The sequence below is a fragment of the Motacilla alba genome, chromosome 14, assembly GCF_015832195.1.
Source record: "Motacilla alba alba isolate MOTALB_02 chromosome 14, Motacilla_alba_V1.0_pri, whole genome shotgun sequence".
NCBI classification, from domain to species: domain Eukaryota; kingdom Metazoa; phylum Chordata; class Aves; order Passeriformes; family Motacillidae; genus Motacilla; species Motacilla alba.
The window spans coordinates 6,590,641-6,618,096 of NC_052029.1; the positions used below are offsets into that span (position 1 = coordinate 6,590,641).

Here is a 27,456-nt window from a genome sequence, read left to right on the forward strand (position 1 = left end):
AAAGCTCAAAGGCTCAGCAGTCAGGAGTCACCTCAGCCTGCAACTTGTTTTCCATCTCCTGTGCTCTGCAGGAAAGGCAATGGGAAGCCCCATCCACCATGCAGCTGAGGCAGTGGTTCGTGTCCATGCCCAAGGCTGAAAATGTGTCCCAGCACCACATAGCTCCAAACTGCTTGCCTACATCACAACTTACTGGCCATTTCTGTTACTTCAGTGATGCCATGAGCTAATGACAATACAGAACTGCAAACGAGCCACTAGCGACACAAATACCAACTCAGTCAATGTTTAGCTACAGGTGCTCAAGCTTTTGCTAACTGGCAAATCATTGTTTTTACAAAATCTCAATCCTGAGAGGCTACATGCAGAAAACAGCTTTGTGTAAAGTTCTCTTTATTACAGGCAACATTAGTCCATACAATAATACACAATACTGACATACAAGTGTAATCTTTCAAAATCATCATTTAAACAGCAAAGACCAAGAAACAGAATTTTAACTACTTCATTTTCAAAAATTAATACTTTTTTCCCCTCAAGATCCTTTTTCAGTAAATTATATTGAAACATACAAATAGAGAAAAAATACCCATTCAACATATATTGTAGTTAAATGGTTATTTTGTTTAAAATCTTTAATAAGAAAATCATTTTTAGCAACCTACATATAGATAAGTAGCAAACTTTGTTTTAAACAAATCCTCTCCATTAAAAGATCTGAAGAATTTTCATCCATCATTTTCTTAGCCCACTAACACTCTCTTTTGCAATACCTTGATACCTTGAAGTTTTTCAACTGAAGGTCTGAGACTAGGGGGCTTCCTAGATATTATAGCCACTCTTCCCCCCTTCTATTTCCTAACTTTCTGTCCAACAGGAGGTGAGTAAGCACATAATACTTCAGATTTTTTTAATCACCACTCTGTTTCATGAGAGCATAGACAGGTCTGCTCCATCCCCCTAAATCTACCATACTTTGCTGTTCAGGAGGAACAATGTATGCCAATAAAAGCAGAAAACCTGCAGCTTTTCTGTCACATGCTTTTGATTATTGTCAAATTTTCTGGTTTATGCTTCCAGCTGATAACATGTATGTGTCATCTCAGTATTAGTTTAAATCTTTAAACAAAAAACTATATTTTCCAAAGTCATTATCACTGGGAGCAATCAAGTGGTCTTTTCTTGCTTTGCTGAGTTTCATTCTTAAAACTTGTCTTCGTTCTTCCCACTCACGGAGTTCAGCATTTCCATGGGCAAATTTACAGTTGTTTCCTTCAGTGCAAGTACCAGCCATATATCTGTTAAGACAGATTTTCAACAGTGTTTTCACAGAATTACCATGATCACTACTGTGTCTATATTTTCTTCAGGTCATGTTTTTCAAATAAACTACATAGTAAGGACAAAAAAAACCAACTGGAAGAGTATATACTTAAAAAAGTTAGATGACACTAACTCTGTTTAGCATTTTGTTGTATCTTTGCTTCCCAGCTAACAAATATATATTTGTCAGAGGACAACAGATGGCTCTTTTCTTTCTATTCTTCATGTTCCTACTTAGACTGAGACGCTTAAAGCTTGAAACCATCAAGTTCATCATGTTAATGAACACCTCATCATTTAACTCACTAAGCTAAAGAATGACTATTGTTTAAAAAATCCAACTAATTAATTACCCTTGTTAACTAAATTTGAGGTTGGAATACTCAGAACACCTTAACATGCCAGTTTGTATTCACTTTATGCTGTATATCCAAGGTCTCTTATGGTCAAAGCAAATACATTTAGAATGCTACTTAAAAATTTAGTAAAGGGACATGTAAGTTTCCATGCAAAGACTGCAAATGAAAAATAACTTGCTTTCTCTGCTATGCAGTTTCTCAAGATCTCCAAGACACTCAAAATCTTCAGATGAAAATGGAGCAACAAAGGCATCTGCACCAGCAAACTAAACCTTAAACTCCAGAATGCTTGATTCCCAAGTTCTTAGCTTTCCAAAAGGATTCCAACAGTGAAAGGAAGTTTCAATTGATTTACAAAAAAAAAAAAAAAAAATCTAATGAAGTCAGGTAAAACAGGCTGCACTTAAGAATTAAAGGGAGCAGCAAAACCAGTTCTGGGAAAAACCCACAGATCTTGGAAATCCTCTTCCACCTGTTCATAAATAAGTTCTAGTAACAAATACTCAATTTTAACAAATTTGGTTTGATGCTAACAATATTTCTACTTGCCTTAAAGCTCCAGTATCACTGTCCAGCTAGGCACTGTTCTTGGGCTCTAATTAATACGCAGAGCCTAAGGAAACTTGTAATAATACCAGCAATATTCACACAGCTGCAATGAACCTGCCACCATTCATTAGTATCACACAGGCAGTTAAATTGGTTCCAAAATTAGGCACCTTGTCATTCCCTGAGTTCTAACATGTTAAAATACTGTTAATTACTTAATTCCTTGTTGAAAGATGTAGGCAAATCAAGAAATACTAGAAACTTTGTCAGAACTAGTAGCTGCCTTAATTATTTAAACTATGAACTGTCATTTTTCAGCATTTTTGCCATCTTAAAAAAGACATACCTATCACAAATGCTAAAATATCCAGTTGGAAAGCGATACTGCCAGCAGTTCTGGTCATCCTCAGTGTGGAAAACCTTCTCTTTATGCTTTTCAGAAGAAATGTGACCCTGCCATTGCTTCTCGCTATTACAGTTCTTCCCACACATCCAACAATGAAAATCCACCTGTTTTACAAGGAATTTGAAAACAAAACATTGCAAATTCAATGCTGTAAGGACAGAACTTCTCCAAATACATTTTGAATGTTTTCTTTATGTTGGCCAGCAGGACATTCTTTACCTAAACAGACACAATTACTTAAACAATCACCTGAAGTTTATGATCTCCACTGGCTTTAGAAGAACTGATGTACAGTGTCAGTTACATTTAGTACAGTTATCTATGGTCTAAGGAAGCACCAGGAAAATAAGGGAAACAACCTGAGTTACTGACTGGGAAAAAAACCCAAACCCATATGCTTGGATTAGGATTATACCCGTGATTACTTACTGTAACTTCAGCATAGTCAGTTGGCATATGAATTTGCTTCCCATTTTCTCTGCTTGCCTGAGCAGCTGTATCATCTCCTTTTTCTGGTTTTTGAGTTTTTAGCCATATGTCATACAACTGCTCCAAGTCTTGAACTAATGAGAGCAGAAGCTAAAATAAGTAATTAGCAATTAAGGCAAGAGTTTGAGAACACTAGATAAACGACTGAGTTTGTGAGCATAATTCAGTCCCCACCTATTCTAAGAAGAAAAAGGGAAGAAAACAAATGTTGACACACAGTTCAGAGATTAAGAGCCAGGGGAAGAGGCATCCCTGGCTACTCACCAAAAGCCCTCTGTGCCTCTTGAGGGGACAGCAAGAGATTACAGGTTTCTGAATGGGCACCCAAAATACAGATAGCAACTCTGCTGCTGCCTATCCATACTGAATCTCAAAGAACTAATCTCATGTGTGCTACAGCTTTTGGTAAATTTAGTTTGCTTTCTTGCAGACCATGATCTGATCATTTATGTCATTTATTACTTCTGATTTTTGATGCTTTCTCCCCAGTAACACTGATGGGATAGTAAAGTCAGCCACAAAAAGTGAATGGTGATTCCCAGTAAATACACTGGGGGGATTGTTCTGTAAATAGTTTCCCCCATATGTAATTCCATGAATCCATGTGTGTGCACATGGCAACACAAACACCAACTAATACTGCTGCAAGGATCAATATTTCTAAGACACCTAAAAAAACCATACAGACTACTTTATTGTTAGAAAACCCATCAAGCAGTGAATACACAATACAGCTATTTTTATTTAACACTATTTTTGAATGCTTGGTCTGGGGTTATTTAAATGCAAAGACAAGGGCACCTGCAAGGTTTACTACAAGAGATAATGAAAGAACTTAGATTAAAAAGTAATTGAAGTACAAGAATGAAAAGCAGAACAGCTGGATTTACAACATGTTAGATTTACTCTTCTACTTACTGCTGTTCTCCTTCATATAGGTCCACATCTCTCTCTCCTCAGGACTGTGAGCAAATGAGCAGTTTCCATCATACTGACACTTCTTGCCTGAAGCAATATGATTGCACAACTGGAACATGAATTTAAAGAAATCTTTAAGAACATAAAGCAGAGTGAATGCTAGTGGAATTTTTAATATTTTTTTCAGTCTTGGATAGTGTTTCCCTTCCAAGTCAAACATTTATATAATGTGAAAATAAAAATGTTTATTTTACAAAAAACCTCATTTATAGTTAGAAAAAGAGAACTGCTGGAATTAAGTACTATGAGTGCTTTTTGCCTCCTACCACACTACCAGACCCCAAATATGTATAAATAATTTCAGAAATATTTACTTCCACTGACAATTAAGGACTTCAGTAGTAACATGAGATCAGTGCTTTCCTAAGGCTGGACGTTGCAGAAACACTATAAATGTTTTCCTATCAACCCCTATGGGAATTTCTACAGAACTGATGAAACCAGCCCAACTGCTAGGATTTTCCAGGGACTATTATCTATTTTCTTAACCAAAACGTTAGCTTCAGGTTAACATACATCAAACTGCAGAGGCACTTGTTTCTTTGCAGGCAGAGGACGAATGGTCATCCACTTCTTGCGCTCATTAGACATTACCAGCACCACACGGCGATCTTTGCTCCATCTGGAAACCACAAGCATTCAATGAAAGAAAATACTATTAAAAATAAAAACACAACACAATTTCTGCACAAAAGCAGAACCAGGAAAGCTCAGACAGTTTATTTTTAAAGCTTTCACCATATATTTAATATTTAATGAAGTTCTACAGAAACTTGACCAAAACTCTTAATACAAAATGAACCCCTCCAAAACCAAAACACACACACTTTGCTAGCCATCAAAGTGTTCTCTCAGTACCAATTATTAGCATACCACAAAGAGATAACTCTGTTCTACTTCAGTATGTTTGGGTTTGGTTGTTTTTTTTTTTTAATTCCTTGTATGACTCTTTCCTAAGAAGCAACAGCTTCCCAAAAGAGGTTTTAAATGGCTGACAAAACAGTAGAATTTTCACAGTTTGATCTTACTTACGGGTGTCTTGCCTTTGCACTACAGTATTTTTTGTTTCTGTCTGGCTCACTAACTTGACCATTTCTCCAGCACTGCCCACAAACAAACTTCATCTTCAAATTAAGCGATCCATATTTCATTTGGTTCCCAAGAGTCTTAAGCAAAAAAAAAATAACAACAATAAAAGTAATTTTTTTATCTGCAAAGAAACCCACACATAATTATTAATTACCCCCTATGGCAGAGATTTCAACACATGTTGGGAAGCAGACATTACACTGCATGCCTTATAATAGGTCACCTTGTCATTTCAAACTAGACATTTCTATACAAATGCATTTTTTTATTGAACTTATTTCTGATTTAGGTATATGTACCCTGAAGTTGTGATAATATGTGCAAACTAAACACATAAAAGCAGTACATATTGAAAAGATAATTAATTGCCCTAGAGCAGCTGACTTTGAACTTATATTTACATTTTATGTTCCACCTGGGTCAGAACAAGCAAAGCAAAAAAAGGAGTCTCAGCAGCAGAGCAGGCATTTTAGTCTAACTGAGCAAGACGAAGAAGGCCTACAGTGAAAGAGATTATTTGGAAATCATTAAAAACGTAATTTCTAAAATAAGCTACACTATATACACACATTAAAAAAAGTATTATTACCACAGTCGCTGCAAAATTAGTTGAATGGAAAAATAGAAATACCTGTGATCCATGTGCACTAGCTTCCATGTTCTGCCAGTACTTCTTTGATTCTTGAACTATAGTATCATGTGAAATACCTGGAAAGGAAGGGAAACAGTCTTTGAGTACTTATGACTATTGCAGCCTTACAGACAGGCTCAAACTGGAATGCTACTGAAGCCCCAAAGCTTTATCCATTTCTCTTTTTGTGTATTGTGTAAGTATTCACACACGTGTGATATACATGATACACATTTACGTCACGGATGTGATCCATACACACACACAAATACACACACACACATTTACCAACATTGTGAGGGCATCCAAACCAGAGCTGCTGCCTGTATCATCCCAATGGAAAGCATCCAAGGTTTTTAAGTTACAGATTGCTCACCTAAGTTAAGGTTCAGTATTTAAACGAATGTACTAGAGCTTTAATGCCAATATAATTATAAAACCTACACTGTATGTCCCTCTCCAAAATGCAAGCTGAGAGGCACCAGGTTGCTCCTGCTTGCTTCCACTGATCCCAAGCTGCTGATTTCAGAGAGAGTCAACACGAGGAAGGAGTAGCAATACAGTGAAGAGTGAACGTTTAACTAAACATACCTGATTCCTTTTGCATTATCCAGACTTTAAGCTCTACCAGACTGTGAGCATAAAAGCATTTATCCTCTCGTAAGCAGCCATAATTCACCTCATGCCTGCACAGGTCAAGCTGACACCGCACTTGGAAAGGGCGGATTTTGGAATACTTCACCATAGTCTCTCGCAAAATGTGGACAAGGCACCTGTTTTGAAAACAGTCAGTTTTAGATATTCTTTAAAATAACCATCCTTCACCAGAGCTTGTTCAAATACCCTTTAAACACTTTTTACTTGAAATCAGAAAAGTCAGGAAAGTTCAGGAAAGTTCCCAGAAGGAGGTCACATCGAAGCATTGTTTGTAGGCTGAGTAAACACACTAAGCAGCACCAAACAGTACTCTTGGGAATCCAGAGTCCCTCTTCTGCAAAGCATTACTGAATTCACTGAATTCAATCCAGCTGGATCACTGGTTTCCAAGAAGAAAAGCAGATCATGCCCACTTTCAAGTATATATCCTGATCTAATTACTAACCCACGTACTATAAAGGAATATTTATAGAGCACCATTTAAGGAAGAGGTGATGCAGAACAGTAACAGCCTAGCTCTAGTAGCAGCAGTGCTTCCTCAATACAGGGAACTGCAATGCAAACAAAGCCATTCCAATGCTCCCACTTACTTTTGCATCATACAAAGACAAAAGTCTCTTAATTCTCCAAACCTTATTTTATACTATTACAACAATAAAAACTTTTTTAAACTTCCCGAGAATAATTAAAGACACTCCTCATAGTTTTTTTATCAACTGAGTTAGTAAGAACGATGGTCTATTTTATACACTGTAATTAAGGTAAACCTGAGTTAAAACTACAGCAAAATAAGCAAAACGTATCAAAGAAGGAGCAACTTCAAAGTTCCTGTTTTAATTGAACATTACACATCTATTTACAGCAGTACAGCTCACCAGGCAGGTACGCTATACACAACATGACACCAAATCCCGTAAGATTCAAAGATGAGGGTAGACACCACTAATTTTGAATAATTGATAAAGAAATAGCTCACTTTAACTTGGTTACACTTGTCAAACCTTGCTCTTTAAGTCTGTCTTGCCTATACTGACAAAGCATAACAGTCAGAAGGGAAAAGAAGTTGACCAACGGGTACGAAATGAAAGTCAGTAGTAAAAACTGCCCTTGCTTTTAAATTGCAACTTATAGAGATGGTATTTCCAACATACTTGTTATCTTCAAAGTCATGCATAGCAGGGTGAGAACAAGAAGATGAGTTATCCTTGTTCCTTTTGCTTATTATTCGGGGCTTGTGATCAAAACATTTCTGGAATAGAAAAACAAGTAATTGTATGTTATATATTTTAGACAATTAAAAATATACTTTACCCTAAAGATTTTAACAGATACTTCATTTTGTCTCTAATCTAAAGGCAGCCAGATAATGACTGAAATCTGTTTTCAGAAGTTACAAAATAGTCGTGAATGAACCAAAGCATTTCTTTCCACATATTTTAATTATCTATTACTATTTTTATTGTGCTATGAGAAATAAAGCAGCACCTCACAAAGGAACATAAATAATCCGTGGTATTCTTGAAGAAGTTGGGACACAGTCAAGTTGATCTTCCCAGGTCCTCCAAAAAGAGCTTCTCGACTGAAGGCTCCCTTGCGCTCCAGCGTCCACACATCGATCTCCTCTTGGCAGTAGGCAAACGTGCAGTGGCCTGGGTACCTGCACTCCTCCTCAGCAGCCACATCTCAAAGGACAGCATCAAACAGGGCACTGCTTTTACACAACTTTTCTTGGAAATTCATCTTAAAACTTCCACTATATCAGTTTCAAATACTTTTAATAAAGAAGTTACAGAGATCTGCTGTAAATTTGTCACTTAAATCTAACGGAAGCAAAACATTATGCTGAATGATTGGTGAAAAAAGTAAAACTCCTCAAAACAGTTAATGCACACCTCTATCAACTACCCTGCACTAATCTAGGGCAATGATGCCAAGAACACAAAATACCCTCTGCTCAAATAAAGCTGGTCATTAACCCACAAGTCATCTTGCTTACATCCTAATTAGAGGTTCATATTGTAAAAGTCTAACAAAAATGCTGCTTTTTTGCTGTGCTTAACAGTAATCATCCAATGCTCCAAAGCAAAATTATTCCTGATGGAGAACAGTACAGAAGTACACTGCCTGTTCTCTAAATAATCATATTAGTGGTCAAGAGATGGCTCTCCTTACAGCCTTTGAAATTATAAACAACCCAGAACTTCCTTCTCCACCTCCCATAAGCATAAATAAACATTCCTTCTATACTTCACTATGGAAAAGCTAGATTGTATTACTTGGAGCACAGGCATCAGCAGGTTACCCTCTGTAAGGCCTACCTTTACATATATGATATGGTCCCACATACTGTGTCTTTGTTGGTCTCGGACGTATTTTTTTCCATGATTTATCTTCAGAGTTTTTTATTCTGCCAATTAAAATATCCTTCTTACATTTATGTTCTAAATTGGGATGGTAAGCATAATCCAGTAATTTAGGACCTGAAACAATCACAGAAAATTACTTGTATTGGCATAAATTGCATCAAACACAAACATGTCCATACACACACTGGCACAGAAGCCCAAAAGCCAAGTACACAAACACATTGTATGGAACTCCTACTTGCACCAGCAGCTCTGAAGAACCAAAAGTCATTAACCACCATGTTGAGCAAAATAGAAAAAAAACCAAAACCAAATACTTACAAAAGGCAGTCTCAGCAAGAAAAAACCCACAAGTTATTTTATATTTGGGGAGGGATGCTGCGCTACAACCTTAAGGTTTCTTGGTGTCAGCAAACAGCTGCGTCAAATTACAAAGTATCCATTCCAATAACACTAGTTTAAAACTTAAATTGCTTATGTATAGTAAGTCAATGCAGGTGAATTCCAGTGATCAGTAAATGGCTCTCTTAACCTTCAACATTCATTTTATCAGGAGAGGTACTATGCTCAGGGACAAAACACACTCGGTAGGAAGTTCACGCGTGCCAAAAAGATTAATGCCAATCCCAGAACTTAGGGATTTTGGAAACAAAAATACATCTAGCTTCAAACTCTCTCTTTAGGATGGTACTAAATGAAGACATCAGGAAGAGCATCTGAAGATGAGCAAGGCTCAGTGAATTTTGCTATTCGTGAGACTGAAAAACAAGAGCATGACCCAGTTTTCTCTGGACAAGAAGATGATGGAACAGTATAATTTCAAAAGGCAGTAAAAGCAGGAGACACTTAAAGGCTTTGATAGAGATGGAAAGAAACAGAGGAAGCAGATGCACTGACACAAAAAGTGAAGCCAGGAACATGCCAAGTACTCTCACCAATATGTTACAGCTCCAGCTTTAGCAGAACATGTTCTATGGTTTTTCAAACGTCACTTTGTGGCTTTTTCTAGTAAAAATAATTTTAAACTAGTATAGAAGTTCTTAAGGGTACAATAGTCATCCCCTAAAGGTCTCAATACAATTTTTTGTTAGTATATTGATATCAATGATACCTGTAACTTCAAACACAATGCTTATTTTTAAGATTAGTTTTAATAGAAGCTATTGCCTTTAAAATATGGCTCTGTTTAACAGCAACAGCTCAGGCCTAAAAGGTTAGTTATATTAATGACCAATACTGGTTAAGCTCCTTTAAGTCAATACAGTGGAGTTAATTATTACTAAGGTTTGGAAGTCTCACAATTATGATTTAGAATTAGTTTGAAAGAACAATAAAACAGATGGGATGTGAAGGTTACCAGGTACTTTGAACTGCAGTTCAATTCCCCATGGCCAATCAGAGAGAGTATTGCAAGTTTTATTTAGTCTTGAGCAAAGGTGTCATTCTTCACAGTACCCTGGGGTTTGGGAGGAAAGTGGATACAGAATGTGAATGACCTTACACACACGGAAAGCGTGGGGTGATCTGTGCTGGGTTTAGAAATCAAGAAATCTATTAGGATAAGAAACAAAGACAAGAAGAAAGAAGATAAAACAGTGGTTGAAATATTTCACCAATCATAAGATCGTGCTACATCTGCAAAGAACAAGTCAGGATTAACATGGTTTAGAAGCCAACGGTGTTAAATTATGAACATGAATATTTAAAATGTATGCTTTTAAATTAAAAGAAATAAAACCAACCCCATCAAGTCCAATAGTTTCTTACCTTTTTTGACAAAACATAACTGGCAGGCCTGTCTTAGCTCATGTGTGCCTTCCAGTGGGTTCCTTCCAGCCAGTGCCGGAGATACAGGTATATTAGCAGTTGTACTGCTAAAAACATTGGAAAAGTCATTTCTAGTTTGGCCTGCAATTCCCATGTAATTTTCGGACCCAAACAAACTACTAGGACCATTTATCTGTTGAAAGAAAGCGTATTTTACTTCATACATAGAATTAATCTACAATTAAAATTTAATCTACTGAGATTTTTCTTCACAGCCATAATATGAACTTCAAACACACGTCTGAGAAAGGACATGGAGATTTTTACAAAGGCCACATACACAGCACAAACTAAGCATAAAACAAGAGCCAACCAGGCACAGGCAGAACAGAGCCTTTGTGAGGCTAATTATTACTCCCTCCTGGCTCCTGAGGATTCAATTCTTCATGCCACCCTTCCCATGCAACCAGTGCCAGCAGCGTGACTGAAAATGCACAGCACGACTGCAATACAGACAGCAGACACATCCTCAGACACACAGTGGCATCTGCTCTGTTCCTGTACTAGGACAGCCCTCCAGGATGCCTAGGTTCAGTACTCAGATCATAAGGGATTTTATATTAGTTATTTTACAATTCAACAGTATTTTATAGCAAGTTCCTCAAAATAGAATAATGGTTGTGACATCAGTCAAAATATGAATACATAAAACAACCTCTGGAAATTTTTTTCTTTCGTTACTGTCCCTCCAAATTCCCACAGCCAGAACCCACAATGGTAATGTTTAATGGTACAAGTGCTATTTTTCTAAAAATAGAAACTTCATCTGTAAAAATGCAGATCTGTGTAAAGCCTTCAAGCTGATAACATCTGAACTGGTGTGAACAAAAACATGAAAAATACGTACAAACAATGGGGAATTATTGCTGTTAAGTGTTGGTGTTCCATCTCTAGAAGCTGAACTTGAGATGTCTAAAGGAATAAAAAAATACTTTAATTAAATTAGTTCCTGAGAACACCCCATGCAAAAAATAATTTATCGTTACTGAGAAATATCAGAAGTTTGGGTTTTCTGACAAACACCAACGGTTTTTTTGTTTGCTACATTAAGTGGTTTTGTTTTTTTTAATTATGTAAAAGTCCCTTGTAAACATCTGGGCTGAAAAGTTATTAGGCAATCATCTTCAAAATATACACCTGGTTACCACCAGCAGTACTGGCAGATACTGAAGCAACATGAAAATACTTGCTCAGTACAAAAAGGGCAGCAAGATAAACAATATCTGACTATGAAAAAATGAGAAGATGATAGAGGGATAACAGGATTCTTCAACTTTTTATTTTATTTTGTAAATCTGGCTTTGTTCTGAAGACAGCATAGTCCTGTAACACCGATAATTAAAGACAAAACTCTATTTTATCTTTTGTAGTTCGTTACTTGTATCTTGTTATTTCACATACCTGATTTCACTACATAATTATAGTCTGTGCAGTTTGAATCCAAGCATGTAATCTTGGTACCTTTTCAGAGTACACACTTACATTACCCTTTTAGAATTCTTGTTTATTGCCAAATCATGACAAATGGTTTAAGCTGCAAGAGCAAGATTGTTTAAAAAAAAAAAGTTTGAGGGAACAGTATTTCTTTAAACTTATTCACTTGAAACAAATAAATTTACATAATGGATACAGAAAAACACCATAGAGGGAGCTTGGAGCATGCTTATGCAGACCCCAAGGAAATAAATGCTTTATTTATGAATTCTTACAGACAACCAACACTCAAAAACTATTAGCACAGCTCAAAAGTTACGTGTTAAATATAACTAGTAGTTGTGAAAATGAATTTGTTAAAAAGGAAAACCACTTGGCTCATGCACAACTCTCATCATCATAAAAGGTTACATATTAAGACTCATTTCTTACCTCTTTTTGGGTCACTGATTGAAAAAGTGCTTAATGGTGAACAGAAGTTTTCCAGCGACGAAGCCAAAGGCTGTGAAAAGATTTCTGAAAGAGAAGCTGAAGGAACAAATCCTGCAGTAACTGGCAGTGTCCCCAACAAAGAGGCAGAGAAAGGTACACTAGGAGCGACACTCCCTGCAGGAATGGGTCCTCTGGCTCCTGTAGTTTGCTGGAAAAAAAAATAAATTTAAAAAGAATGTTCAGACCAAGCAAGAAAGGCCTCAAGAACATAATCTACCACAGTATTTCTTTTAGTCAGGTTCCTGCAAAGTTTTTGTAAACGTACTGAAAAACATCAGTGACAGGTACAGCACAGTCCTGCACAGAGCTGCAGTAACCAAGCCCTAAACAATGTCCCAGCTGCAAGGCATTCTCCACTGATCAAACACTTAAAGGTTCAGTTACCAGACACTTACTAAGTTAGTAAGAGATCTGGATTTTTTTATCCATCAGATTATGGTTGAATTTCCAAATTATGTTAAAAACATAGACACCAGGGAAGAGTAGGAAGAGTCAGATATGAACAGGGTTTGTTTCTAAATAAAGAGAATGTAATTCAAACTGTAGTACAGCAAAAGAGGTATGGGTTGGCTTTGAGGCAAGTCCTCAGATCCAGTCAAATGACAACATGTTCTGCAAAGGCCAGGTCACATTCCTTCCTCCCATGAAAAGTAACATACCCTTCTGTACATTTCTGTTAAGGACGTTCCAAGAGGGGAGTTTCCCCTCCCTTCCTGACATCCCAAGGAGCTCCCTCCTTGTCTGGATGTTGAGTGAGTAGGTCTGCACAGTCTGCCCAGTGGGAAACTCCATGTTCCCCCAGTTATCAGTCTGCAATTCACTCAGTACAGCTCACTCAATCTACACTCCATGAGACTGCAGTCTCTCTTGGAAGACTCTTATTTCCTCCTGGCTTTCACTATGGCAAACATCCTAGGATCTCTTAAAAATAATTACTTTCTCTATTTTTGACACATTTTCTAAAACATGAAGTGCACAAAATAGAAAATCAGAAACTAAATAATTTTTGATTTAAAGATTTGCAACTGTAAATCAGAGTTGAATGAGGAATTAAAATCACAACTGCAGAACTCAATGTGCCACAGCCTCATTTAACACTGCAATACGAATGCAATACAAAAGAAATACTCCAAATGACTGGCAGGGCCAGAGCAGGGAATCAGTAACCTTGGTAATAGGTTCAGACATCACTGCTCATTAATCAGAGCTCACATTTTGACTAACAACTGCAGAACCCTGGAAGCTTCACAGTCTGCTCCAGGTCTAGCATAATGGTGTAAGTAGGAACACTTCATAGGACTACATTTCTCTAATATCTCTTCTAAAAATACAAAAAGTCAGACTCACAATGGTCTATTTCTGCTCAGCCAGGTGGTGGATCTGGACAAAGTTCTGATTGCAGAGACACCAGTGAGCATCCCAGAAGGCCACAGCCCAAGTACTACTCTGCTGCAAAGCTTTTTGCTTATGCTTAACTATAGTTTCTACACCTAGAGGGTAAGCATTCCAACACACTGTTCATGTTCTAAGAGGGTTTATTTGCACAAAAAACCTCCCAACAAACCACACTAGCCCAGACTTCAAACATCCAATTCACTTTTCACAGTACTTGCTCTAAGTAGCATTGGTAGTAGCAGAACAGTATTTCTGAAGGAGTAGCAGTCCTGCTATCTTTACAGCCACATTTACAAGAATCTGAACCTGAAAAAAAAATCAACCTGACTGTGCACCAACACAGCTCAATAGGAAACTAGGAAAGGTAACACAAACGCCACCACTACCCCACCTGATAAAAATATGAGATCCCACTCATAAAGAGAGTCTTTCAAGAAAGAAAACAGACAAAAAAAGTCTTACCATTACACTTTCATCTGGATCAGGCACAGAATCAAGTAACTCATCAAGTTCTTCTCCAATAATTATATCTCCATCTCCACAATCTAAACATGCTTCTGGCATAGAGAAAGAAACATTCCCTCCATTTGCCAACACTGTAGAAGGCAAAGGAACCTTTTCCATCTGAAGAGGCATAACAGTAGGTAAAGGTGGTACAGGTACTGGTGACACTTTGGACACTTCAGAAACAAAGTTTGATGAAGAAGCAGCAGAAACCATTTCTTGTTTCTGGTCAGATAAATCTGAAATAGGTAAGATGGGAATGACTGGAACCTTTGTTCAAGGATGTGAGAAGTTCTTGCATTCCTTTTACCCTGACAACATGGAGGGTGAGAGAGTGAAGAAATGCGAAGAATGTTTAAGCAAAACCACATTAAATGTTTTCAGCTTCCACCAGCTTCCAAATTATGTGTATCTTCATCTCAATGTTTATTTATTACTGAAGCTAAAACTGACAGAAAAAGTGAAAGACCTGATGCTTTATGAGATCTTTGGCATATTCTCCCCTCCCTATTTTTTGAAGCTAAAGAGGATAGTATGGAGACAATCACTACAGGAGCACTTACAACCACATCAGGTTGAGGAGGCCAAAGTGAAATCTGCTCAGCCACTGAAATATGCAGTTTAAGAGATAGACAGATCTGACTTTACCCCAATACTTTCAAATGACCAGATGAATTTTCATCCAAATTTTTCTAATACAATGAAATATGTATGGCGTATCTAGCTCCCCAGCATTAGTAATGTAACACAAGACTCACCTAACTCAATATCTTCTACAGAAGAATTCTGCAAATGAGAAAAAAATACCTCTCAGTCACAAGAGCCATTAAAATTTTTCAAATAAATATTTACAGACAAAGAATGTAAGCCCTTTCAAATTTAGGTTTTATAAAATCTCAAATTTACAAAGTCTAATATAATGTAAAGGTCAAATATTTTTTTAAAATAAAGCATCTATTTGCAGACTGAATTCCACTCATGGTATCACTAAAAATTTGCAACCAACCAACCAACCAAAGTGAAAGTGACACTTCAGGGAATGAAAGAGTCTAAATGGTACCTTAAATGAACTGTTCCTACATTTCCTCCTCCCTTTACAGCTACATTGTCTATATTCCTGTGAAAGAAGTCTGTAAGATAAAGATTAACTCCTCTTCACTACTGCTACTCAGACACATTACAAAGAGCAAGATAAATGCAAGTTCAGCTGCTAATGAAGATCAAATTTGGACAAATGCATATAAGTAAAAGGGATTTTATCCCAGCGCCCTTCATTCTGATAATTGTCAACTAAATAAAATAAAAAATAAACCCATTAACTTCTCTCTTGCCTCAGGACATGAAAAATACATATATGCATTGCACTGGATTTAATCTTTTAGCTAACATTTATTCAACAAAGATAACTTGAATAATAATCTTATGTCCTAGTCTGCCATATGTGTCCAGCAAAACTGAACATAACAGAACCCCAAAGTCCAAATAACAGCCTCTAATATAAAATGGCAATTGCACCACTGTCCCTTTATCATCATGCAATTATGAAACAATTATTCCCTGTAGTTTACAGTCAGCTTGCACTTGGAACATGTAAAACCTTACCTGAGTTGATACATCACTAGAAACTGAATTTATTGAGGGTGGCTACAAAGAAAAGATACTTTCATTAAATACAAATTTGGTATCAAAAGAGGGAAACCTTAACATAAAATGTTAAAATAAAATCTTACCTTTGCTCTAACATATGCTTTCCTTATTTTTAACCCTAGTTTTTGAGCTAGTTCTTGAGTAAGCTTAATCACACTTTCATCCTAAAAGACATAAATAAAATTTCATAATTTACATGTACTGTCATCAAGCAAAGACATCTGTTTATATCTCAGTCTGTATTCTGCAAGATCCCTGCATGCAGGATGTCTGAAAATGCAGATTTATTCTTTCACAAACACAGAACTGAAACCTGTATCTGAAAATACAGCTACCCTCAAGCAAAATTTATGTTGACAGAAAATGGACAGTATCCTCCTTCTCCTTTTAGCTGGATTTAAAATAATATAAAGGCTTTTCAAAGCCAGAGAAATTCAAAGAAGTGTTTTGTTGGGGTTTTTTTGGTTGTTTTTTTAGATTTTTTTGGGGTTGTTTTGTTTTTTGGTTTTTTTTTGTGGGTGGACGTCTTTTGTTTATTTGAGAAGGGCATTTGTCCTTTAAGGGGATGGGGGTTTATTTTGTTGTTTTGCTTTTACACAAATTGAGGGCCATATTCCTGATTAGCATATGAGCTAGTACATGACACTGATGAATATTTAATGAGCACTCTGTATTTTGGGAGGCATTGCATCATACTAGTAGAATTAATAATGTCATTGTATTTCCCTCTGTCCTACTGTTATAACTACCTATTTAAAATATTTTAAGATTTAGTATTCAGATCACATCCTACAGCTAGAAAAAGCTATTTATAAAACTTACATAAAGGCATATTAACCTTAAGCAAAAGCATTCAGATCTGGAGGTGCAAAGTGAGGATCCAAAGTCCAAAGTTACACATTCAGATGTTTATGTCTTTGGAAACACAACTGAAATCCTCTCTCTATCAAGAGGCAAACCTTTGCCCAACACTTTGTCTCGTGTCTCACTGTAGTTTGATGCAGCAAGGTGAATATGCAGCAAGTCAGTATCTTATCAGATCAGTCTGTTCTCAGCAAAGCACGTAAAGATGCCATAAGCATGTAAGGTCAAATCAGGAATGCATTTCTGAAGTGAAATCTCTTAACCATCCTCACTCACAACATTTTAGTTTGCATTATGAAGGGTCCCAGAGAACCAAATTGGGTTTGGATATAACTAAAGCCCTGCAGAAATGCACTTGATGCACTCCAGCTCCTAAAAAACCCAAATAAATTAAAAAAAAACACAACACAACCACACAACAATCATGGAAAGCAGATCCTCAGAACCAGCATTTCAGTCTACAGATCATCTCCTACACCACAAAGTGCCTGCTAACACATACAGAGCCCAAGGTTCAGGGTGCACAGCAAGTGATTCACAGAGAGAACAATGTTACTAAACACTTGGAAAAGTAAACTGCAGTTATCAAAAGAATAAATGTGAATAAATGTAAATTATAATTCTAGTGGGGTTCTCTTCACGTCATAGACAATGTTTAACAATTAATTCAGTGGTTCTAGTGCTTATTGCAAACATTCATGGCACTTGACCATTACTGCATTTCTGCTGTTGAAAGTTAACAAACTGAGCTTGGGGACTAATCTCTGCCCTCAGTCTGCACTTCCACAAGAAAAAATAATGCTTAGAGGAATAAAAAATATTTTATTGCATTAAAAAAACCCAAACCAGAAGAAACAACTTTAGTTTTGAAATAAGAGTATGTTTCAAAACTTCAAAAATAATCACCAATATACAATTTACCCACCTGTGGCACGGCAAGAGAACATTTTGCTACAGCATCATACGCCTTCTTATAGCTTCCCAGTTCATTCAAAGCTTTTGCTTTGCGATAGAGAGCTCTGAAATTGTTTTCATTCAATCTTAATGCTACCTCACAGTCCTCTAGAACTTTTTCATGCAAACCCTAGGAGGAGAAAAAAGAAAAAAAGCCACTGATCAGAACTATTATCATGGAAATAGTGAATCTGAACTGCACTGGACGAAGGTATTGAAACCCTATCAAACACTCACCAAGGCCACTGCACGGTGCATTTGTATGTTCTGCTAAGTCACCAAATTAGGCAACTAAAAACAAGCAGTGCCATCATTACGTAAAATCCAGTAGCAGTCACAAAGAAAATGTAGCTCTTTCACAAGAGCCATCTTGTTCCACAGAGAAAGCAGCCAACTCAGTGCAGTCAGCAGTGTAAATGGATAAAAATACGATTCCATCAAATTCCAAGCCCAGTATGACTCTTTTATGTTAATTCTAGTATTAGTAACTAAAATACCTTAATTATACATGTAAAAAGCTTTTCAAGAACGTGCCAAAGAGATGATCTGAAACATGTCAATCTTCAAATTGCCATCAAAAGCTTTTCACTCGCTAGACTTTGTGTCTTCATACCCTGTTCGCATCCTGTTCTGGAGAAATCCTAGTTTAAACAGAAGCTTACCATATTTGAATAACACGCGATCCTGTTCACATGCAGCTTCTCTAAAACATCATCAGAAACGTGGATTTCTTCTGAATTAGCATAATCAGCTATGTTTATAGCTTCTGTATAATGACTCAGTGATCCTCTCCAATCACCTTCTCGATATACATCATTTCCTTCATGAAAAAGATTTCTAACAAGATCTCGTATAAATAACTGCAACAAAGAAAAGAAAAACTCATAAACAGCAGTTGCTTGTTTATCTTCTTATTCCCAAGGAAAATTTAAAATAGAAAATTTCTACTTGTAACTCCATAAAATTGGAGTGAAATGCAAAACTTTTGTCTACATTAGTGTTTTTCTTCTGACATTTTTCCAAGACAATCTCAAAGATGTATATATATTTTCCATATATTCTTTCAGCAAGCAGCAGCCATAGCAACTGACAAAGCAGAACACAAAAGCTGCTTTGCAAAAAGGGTTTCTTCATCAAAATGTGAATGGCAGCACTTTTATCTAATATGGTCTCAAATCCAATGAAATCACCTACCACTGGAAAAAGAACTAAAAAGACAAGTCTGAAAATACAAGCCAAAATTATGCAAAATCATAACACATACAGAAATAAAATATGTTCTGAGGGTTTCTGTGGGTTCTGAGGGTTTCTGTGACTGAAGTCCTTTTATTTTACTTTTGCTCTGCTACTCTGAGCTTTACTCAGGATAGCACACTGTTTTATTTAATTTATGTCCCAAATTCATCCACAATACCAGCAGAGAAATACTTCATCTCAACTGCTGTATGAGTAAATTCAGGACACCCAAATATCTGAATACCTGTATCTTAATGTTAATAGTCCAATTTCAATTTTGAGACTTTTAAAATTACCATTCATATTATATCATCACCTAAATGATGACTAAAACTAAGATTAACTATAATAATACAGGTCAATTTAAAAACTGGTCTGGAAACGAAAAAGTCATTTCATTACCTCATATTGTTCTTGCGTCCCTGGGTAGGGCAAAGTGGATCTAGAAAAAAAAATTACAATCTTCACTTATTATACATATTGCTTAAAAGACAATCACACTGAGGAATGCTGGTTCTCAGTAAAAGCAGCCTTGCTTCTGCAACAGGCCAATCTCTGAATACTGCCCGTAGCCTGCACTGAACAAAGAAAAGTGCTGTAGATGAGTTTTGATTAAAAAACAGCTTTCTTATGGCTTACTTTCTTTTGAACTTACATTGTCAATCTGAACTCTGCTGTTTAAAATGTATTAAGGTTTTGAATGCTTTGAGAATTTTAGACATCACTGTTCTTTGTTTAAGAGCAATCCTTCCTCTCCTCTCCTGTGCAGAGCCATGTTATGGATGAGGAGAACTGCAATCTTCTAGTAAGTACTAATGACAAATGATCTATCAAAAACCCACATCCATTTTAATTAAGTCATACCAATGACACAACAGGAATTTTAAGAGTCCTTCTGTATGACATGCAACAGAGATTTTTCTCCAGGACAGAAAGGAGGCCTTTACTTCTATCTTTCCAGGAAGAAAAGCAGAAATCCTTTCCTTCCGCATTACAGGTTAACTGAGATTCTGTTTTTAAACGGTCAGGAGTTTTGGGGGGAAGGTTTTGTTGGGTTTTTTGTTGGTTGGTTGGTTGGTGGGTTGATTTTTTTTTGTTTGTTTTTGTTTCCTAAGAAGCAGTGAACAAGTATGAATTTTCAAAATTATTTTAAGATAGCCAGGACCTTAAAAAAAAGTTGGCATTGACCCAAATGAAAATTAAATACTCAGATGATTTCTCAGTAGCTTAAATTTTAGCTCCAGAAACTGAAAACTTTCAGGCAGTCATGAGCAAATCCATCCATTTCAGCAGCAACCTAGTTTTAGGAGTAGTTATTCTTACGGTGGATTATCAGGCTACCAACATTTTCTACCCATAAAAAAAAGATTAAATGCTATTTTTTTCCTCAAAGGCAGGAAAGGAATAACCTCTCACCTTCAATCTGCTCTGTTTAGGAACAAAGAGAAGTGCTTTAAAGCTGCTCCCTGTTTAACATATTAGTGCTAGCAAATATTCTGAGGAAAAGCACAAAAGGCCTTTCCCAGAGCCATCCATCTCATAGAAATATATATAAACATGTAAATGAAAATACAGAATAAAAACCACAAAATCATACTCTATAAACTGGAGTCCTTTCTTAATGTCCTGTTGTCTAGTGCTTCTCTCTTCCGAGACATTGGACATGTTATCCTGAACATCCACTTTTCGGATATGCCACTCCTCAAAAGGAAGAGAGATAAATGGCTGTTATAATGTGTTTCAGTGTGCATTCGGGCCAGAAGGATCCACTCTCACATCAACACTAAGTCCATTGTACAAATATGATTCTGCACCAAGCTTCAGAGACCACTGCAGAAACTCCTGACACAGCTGAAGCACCCACAGCACCAGAGAGAGAAGCCCCAAGCCAAAACCAACATCCCCCCATCAGCGCCCAGTTACACAATGTTCAATATTGCTGAAGAAAAATCTTTCTTCCAGCTTCTAATTCATCTTTGCTTTCCACTCACTTCCTCCAGAGGATGCAGAGTCCTGTCAGTGTAAGTGCACCAAGCTACAAGCTCATCTTGAGCTAAACTGAGCTGCAGTTCCACACTGTCCCCATAACAGCTTTACACTTCTTTTATTTGCTTGCTGAAGTGGAAATAAACTCAAGATCCTGGTATATTTATTAATAAAAACCAAACTGATGAGAAAGCTACCATGAAGTCTAGTTCTACAGCATCTCATCATCCCCCAAGCACTAAGGTGAAATTAGAAGCAAACACTGCTGCTTTATTAATATCTACCAGTCACCAAGGTGAAACTCTTGGACACTTTACCAGCAGCAAAGACTGCCTACTTCACTTGAAAAACTGAATTACCTGAAGGTAATTCCACATCATCAGCTCGACATTTCAATTCAATTTGTTTCAATCGCTGATTTTTTTTTTTTTCAGTTTGTGTCTTTAATTGACTTGGATTTACAAATGCTCGAGTTAAACAAGCTAAAATGATCTGCATAACCTTCAATACAAAGCTATCTGAAGTATGCTGTCACAATTGTACATGGTTGTGCTCAATTGTGATGTAAGAATAGAATTTATTTTTCAAAAAAACGACCAGTAGGACAAAGTTTTATTCTGAAAATACTCAAGTTCAGAAAAAGGCTTTTAGCTAGAGGAATTGTGTATGTTTTGTGAAGAAAATTACTTTTTGTAGGAATTTATAGTTAAAAAAGCCTGAACTACATGCAGTACAATTCTGTTAGTCTTGAAACTAAGTTTAAAAAAGCCAGTACTTTGTGCCAGGTTGCCATTTCACATCAGCGGCAGAAGAATGAAAACAAAGTAAAATGAGAAACAAACTAACTCCCAGCAAATTCCACAAAATCCCAACTGAGGACAGAAACATGCTGCAGAACATACCCTACTTTCTCTGAATGATTTGGAATAAGGAAACAAATTGAAGAATCTTCAGCTCTAATAATGCTTACAAACCTTTCAAAGCCCCTTAAACGAATGTCTGAAGTCTCGACTACTTCAAGTCATTAGAAGTTATTCCTATTGTAATACATTCCTAAAATGAGCATAAAAATGAGTAATTTTCTTAAGGTCATTAAACAGATTATTGGAAGCACTCCAAGGTCCCCATTTCACCTCACTTCCCACTGTGACCTCAGAAAGGGCAAGCTTTAAAAAAAACATGAAACTGAAACTCAGTCTTTAGATAAATATCACGGACAGCTCTGATAGTTGACTAACAGGAATACCTCAGCTACTGTTTGCTTAGGTATATAAACAGCCCTCAGTAATCTACTTTCCAGAGAGGAACTAACTGGTTTTCATGTCATTTTATGCATCACCTTTTCTTCCATAAATTAATAATACATACTATGCTTATGCTATATTATAAAGGTTTTAATAAATAACAGTTTATCCACTAAGAAATTAAAATGTAAATGCCCAAAGACATTTTATTTGGCATCTGAATAGTTTTTATTTACTCACCCATGAATTAGGTTTTAGAATTCAAACAAAGTCTTGTAAGGATCAGAAATTATCACACTAACCAAAGAAAGTAGCAATAGTAGCACATGCTTTCCCTCAGAAGTAAGCTTTGAAAAACACATTTTAGTCCGTGAATTAACAGCTGAGAATGTAATACCTTGCCACACAAGAGTCTTGCATATGCCACAATCTGGGCAAAATTAAAATCAGCTCTACTAATTTTAAGAAATCCCAGTATTCCACCCCAACTTGCAATGACATGAGAAAAGTCCAACACAGTGACATGTGCATTTATCACCTCTAACAGAACATGAAAGAGTGATATCTTGAACTTGAGGATGTGCAGATCCCATTTCTCCACAACAATAAGGTTAATGGAAATGTTACAAACTGGCACTGCATACATAAGAATAGCTAGCAAATGATGAACATATGTGAGTGCCGAAATTTATTATTCAAAGTAGTTTTCTATTTTTTTCCTACTCATTTGCATCCACAAGATATTCAGGCAAAAATTATCTTTTCTTAGAATACTCTGACAATCAAATTGCCCCAATAGTTGATGATTTTGCAGAGGATTTAAAATTGTTTCAGATAGCACCTTTAACAGTATCTCTTCCCCCCAAAATTTCCTTATATTCTCTGAAGCAACCAGAAACACATTAAGACTCAGTAATAAACAAGGCAAATGACAATCATGTCTTGCCTTTTAATGTCACCCATCCACTTTCCAAGATGAAACCCCCCACCTATGTAGCAACAGCCCTTCCCCATTTGCAGGGACAGAATTTAAAGAAAAATAAACTTACGTACATACATGCATTTAAACAGTCTAAATGTTGCTTTGCTGCTTGAAAAATTACAAGAAAAACAAAGCCTGTACTTTTGTTTTACTCTCTGTGCAATTCACTGAGAGAAACAACCTAAAATTAAAAAAAAATAGTACAAGAGCTGAAAAAAAGCAGACTAATGTATCACTAATTAACATCACAGGCAGAACTAATTGTTGCAATAATTGCAGTATTTCTATGACTGCTGCTATGAGAGAATTGAGCTATACAAGCTCAATTTATTAAAGGTAGTAAAGAAAAAAAAAAGGCTGCCTAGACATTTTAAAGAACAATTTATCCTGTTTTATCTTCATCACAGGCTTTAACTCATCCTGTTTCTCAGAAGCAGAAGCCAAGTGACAGAAAGGACTCTGCCAGGAGCCAGTGACACCTTTTCTGACAGATGCTGGTCCACGCATACAAGCAGGAGACACAAAGGACAACAGGTCCGTGCAGCGCAGGCAGGCAGAACTCCTCCACTTCTCTCTTTCACAGAGCCACTTATGGCTCTTACTGGTTATTTGCCTCCCTTCTGGCAAGATTGTTTTTTCTTTTCTGTATTTTAGCACTTCCAAGGCATTCAAGATACATTTTAAAGGAAATTCCCATTATCTAGCATATACCAAGTGCCATATTCAGGCACAAGGGAGTTGAGTACAAGTGCCAGACTATCTCTGCAAAGCAAATCTCTGGAACACAAGTGAATTAATTCATACAGAATGCAGAAATTTAGGTTTTCTGTAGAAAGAATATAGGCCTTGGCTATTGTAAAAAGGAAGGTCCCACTGTGTAAAACTGTAGAGAATTGAGCCTTTCTACTTCTAAACTGCAGGACCAGAGAGCAACTATCTATAGTTTGCCATGCACACAAGTTCCCCCAGTTGAAAATTCAGTCCCACAGGACAGGGAACTGGGAAGGACTGATCCTTTCTCCTCTTGCACAGAGTTTTGCACATTGCTTCTTTAGAGATGAATAGAGAATGCTGTGAAAATGCATAACATCATCTGGGGACCAGAACTACTCCCTCTGGGAATTAATGACCTACAGCTGACCAAATAATTCTGTTATTGTTTGTTACAGATATTTATGGCTCTGGCTATTATAAATACTTCAAGTAAGTATTCTCTGCACCTTCAGGCCTAAATGCTGAAAACAACTGGAAATCAGTAATCCTTGGTTCACTTCTCTCTCCACAGATTTAAAACTTAAAAAGCAAGGATAGTGTATAGATGTGTTCTTTTAAATTACAGGAGCATATCCTCCTGCCATGTATCACTGAGTTCACTATTAACACATTTACTGGGTGACAGGATTCTCAAATTTCTATACAGTACAAAGCACATTGAAAATTTTGTCATTACTGCAGTTGATAGGTTTCAGCTGAATTAGCGAACAAAATCAAACCAAGTGAAGAGACCCCTTCTGTATCCTAGCATCAGCCTTCTCCTCCTCAACTCTGACAGAAATGAACCCATCATCTACACCATCACACGTCAAAACTCTGGTCAGAATCTGTGAAGCCAGAAGCCTGTGTATAAAGCAACACCAACAACAGTTCAGCACGGTTTCCATATAGGAAAACTACTCCAAAGGAGAGAAGTTATACCCTAGAATAAAGGGAATACTGCAAAGAGAAGAGCAAGACTGAAACACAACAGCAGGAGTGAAGGTATGACTAAGAGGTAGGCAATATAAATCCCTCTCACCTACTAAAAGCAAAAGCCTATCTCTGCTGCTGCCTCCTGCACCACTAACAGCAGCAACAAGCACAATCCATTCAGGCATTTGGATCCAAAAGCTACATACGTGTAATTCCCAGCCCAGGGGCACAGGAAAGCAGAACTCTGCCTCGACAGAGCCAAGTGAGAAGTGGCACACACACAGCTACACCCAAATCGCTTCCTCAAGAGATGCCACCCACACAAACACCTCCACTGCCCCCAGCTCCAGCCCAGCCAAGGATCCAACTGGACATGGAGCACATGCCATCACAGAATAAGCCTTGCCAGAAAGCAGACTTGTCAAAGCCGTTTTATTGCCCATCCCAGCCATCTGACAGATTAAAAGCATAATTACAGATAATAAACTACAGTGCAAACTAAAGCATGCCTTACAGAGATTGTAAACTGCTCATCAGACTTGGAGTGGCATCAAAACAAGGAAGGGAAAACAGAAACCTTAATACAAAATCTGTACAAAACAAACGTGTTCCTCAGACAGCAAAAGCACAAAAGAGTTATGTTCATGTTTACGCATCATTGAGCTATTATATGAGACATTTCAAACATGCAAGATGCTGGGGGAGAAACAGGAAACACATTACACAACACACATTTCAATAGTCCCAAGTTAACTTCTGTGCTTCATCTAGTACTTCTGGCCACAATCACAGAATTCTGTTATGTCGGCTCAGAAAACCACTTAACACAGACATAACACAGTTCCAGCTTTTATTTCTAAAAAGTGAACTTGACTGTAATCAAAATGAAATACCCGAATAAAGGAAAACAGAACATATAGCAATAATTTAAGACCTATTAATTTCCCACTCTTTACTTACCTTCGGTATTTAGTTGCATCTCCTCCCACTTCTTCCCTATCCACAAAATAACAAGATAGTTTTCAAGATTTATTTTCTATTTTCATGGCTTTGCTACATTTTTTAAATCCATGAAAGAAACAGGAGAGAACAAAAACGCTTTGTGAAGTCATTTCACTTCCCTAGGAGATTAAGAAGCAGGGCTGGAAGACTTCGGTTTACAGTTCTCTCAGATACTTCAGTAAAGAATAGATCCAACAACCTAACCGCAGGAAGATCACCTTACCAATAAATCCAGATTTATCAACAGGATTTAAACCAAGATAAACTCTGATACTCGATTTTGGTCACTACAATCGACAATATTCGAGTTTCGTTGCTGGTTTTGGTGGTGGGGTTGGTTTGGGGTTTCTTTCCCACTTCCCGTAAGACAGTTCTGACTTTCCGAAACAAAACACTGCCAGCGCTGCCTGCGGGAGCTGCCCGGGCACCCCGAGGGCACGGCGCACCGGCCCCTTCCCCGGGCCGCAGGAACGGCAGAGTCACCGCGCACCTGTCAGCGCGGAGAGCCCCAAAGCTCCTCCCGGGGGAACGCGGGCAGCGGACGGGCCCCGGCCCAGCCACTGTCAGCGCTCTCCGGGGTTTGTTCCGGTCACGGCGCAACAGGAGAGCTCCTCACCCGCGGGCTGCGCTGCCCCAGAGCGCCGCGCCCGCCGCCTTTGTTCGCGCCGAGCGGCTCCGGCAGCCGGGGAGAGCCCTCGGGGGGGCCCGGCCCGGCCGCGGCTCCGGCGGGACCGACAGCGGCCACGGCCGGGAGGACACACGACCCCCGGCGGGAGGGGCGCGGCGACCCCGCGGCGCCACCGCGGCGGGGAGCGGCGGCCCCGCGGAGTGGGAAGGGACGGGCGGGACCGGCTCCCCGCGCCCGGAGCGGGGCGGAACGGCAACAAGGCCGGCCGCGTCTGGGCACTCCTCCCTCGGGCGGAGGGTGCCGCGGGGGCACCGGGATGCGGTGCGTCTGTCCCTCCCCCCGCCCGTACCTGCTGTGAGGCCGCGGGAGCGCAGCGGGAGGCGGGGCCGGCGGGACGGGCGCGACAGCGGCGACGGCGATAACGACACCGAGAGCGGCGGCAGCGCCTCCTCCGCGCCGCCCGCGCAGCGCCGCCGCCCCCGCGCGCCCCCTGCTGCCGGGAGGCCGCGGGCACAGCCCGGGGGCGGCCTGAGCCGCGTGCGAGCGGCGCGCGCTTCCCATTGGCTCGCCACGATTGTTTTGGGAAGCGGTACTTCTGATTGGGGGCGGCCGGGAAGCTCTTGGCTGCTGATTGGTTGGCTGCCTGCAGCCCGGCCCCCACGCTCCCTTCCCTTCAGGGGGCCGGACCCCGCCCCAGCCGGTTTATGGCCCCGTGCGGGCGGTGC

General features: G+C 38.4%; 1 protein-coding gene across 8 annotated transcripts; it reads right to left on the minus strand.

The window, feature by feature from the left end:
• Positions 1–363: 363 nt before the first annotated feature.
• ZC3H7A (zinc finger CCCH-type containing 7A) lies at positions 364–27,432 on the minus strand. Of its 8 annotated transcripts, none has more exons than XM_038150889.1 (24): positions 27,081–27,159; positions 26,062–26,097; positions 20,798–20,901; positions 19,603–19,642; positions 18,627–18,824; positions 17,936–18,094; positions 16,230–16,310; positions 16,102–16,143; positions 15,258–15,285; positions 14,458–14,738; positions 12,541–12,748; positions 11,522–11,586; positions 10,615–10,807; positions 8,800–8,961; positions 7,967–8,163; positions 7,633–7,730; positions 6,416–6,597; positions 5,825–5,901; positions 5,137–5,270; positions 4,621–4,726; positions 4,045–4,153; positions 3,067–3,200; positions 2,578–2,741; positions 364–1,298 (listed from the first exon to the last, which is right to left on the minus strand). In XM_038150889.1, exons 3-24 carry the CDS (start codon positions 20,863–20,865, stop codon positions 1,109–1,111), a joined length of 2,916 nt encoding a protein of 971 aa, XP_038006817.1. In that variant the 5' UTR covers positions 20,866–20,901; positions 26,062–26,097; positions 27,081–27,159; the 3' UTR covers positions 364–1,108. The 8 variants fall into 8 exon arrangements, 7 of the variants coding, with proteins under 7 accessions (XP_038006817.1, XP_038006815.1, XP_038006812.1 ...); XM_038150887.1 differs by lacking the exon at positions 27,081–27,159 and adding an exon at positions 26,594–26,860; XM_038150884.1 differs by lacking the exon at positions 26,062–26,097 and having other exon boundaries at positions 26,720–27,432.
• Positions 27,433–27,456: the final 24 nt, after the last annotated feature.

Bases quoted from the DNA above. Each gene is read 5' to 3' on its own strand.
- ZC3H7A (XM_038150884.1), bottom strand. From the start codon at position 27,292: ATGGGAAGCGCGCGCCGCTCGCACGCGGCTCAGGCCGCCCCCGGGCTG. The intron at 19,643-20,797 runs GTATGATTTTGT...TTTTTTTTCTAG, and splicing joins AAAGGACTCCAGTTTATAGA to ATCCACTTTGCCCTACCCAG. The intron at 8,164-8,799 runs GTAGGCCTTACA...CTGTCCTTTGAG, and splicing joins ACCATATCATATATGTAAAG to ATGTGGCTGCTGAGGAGGAG.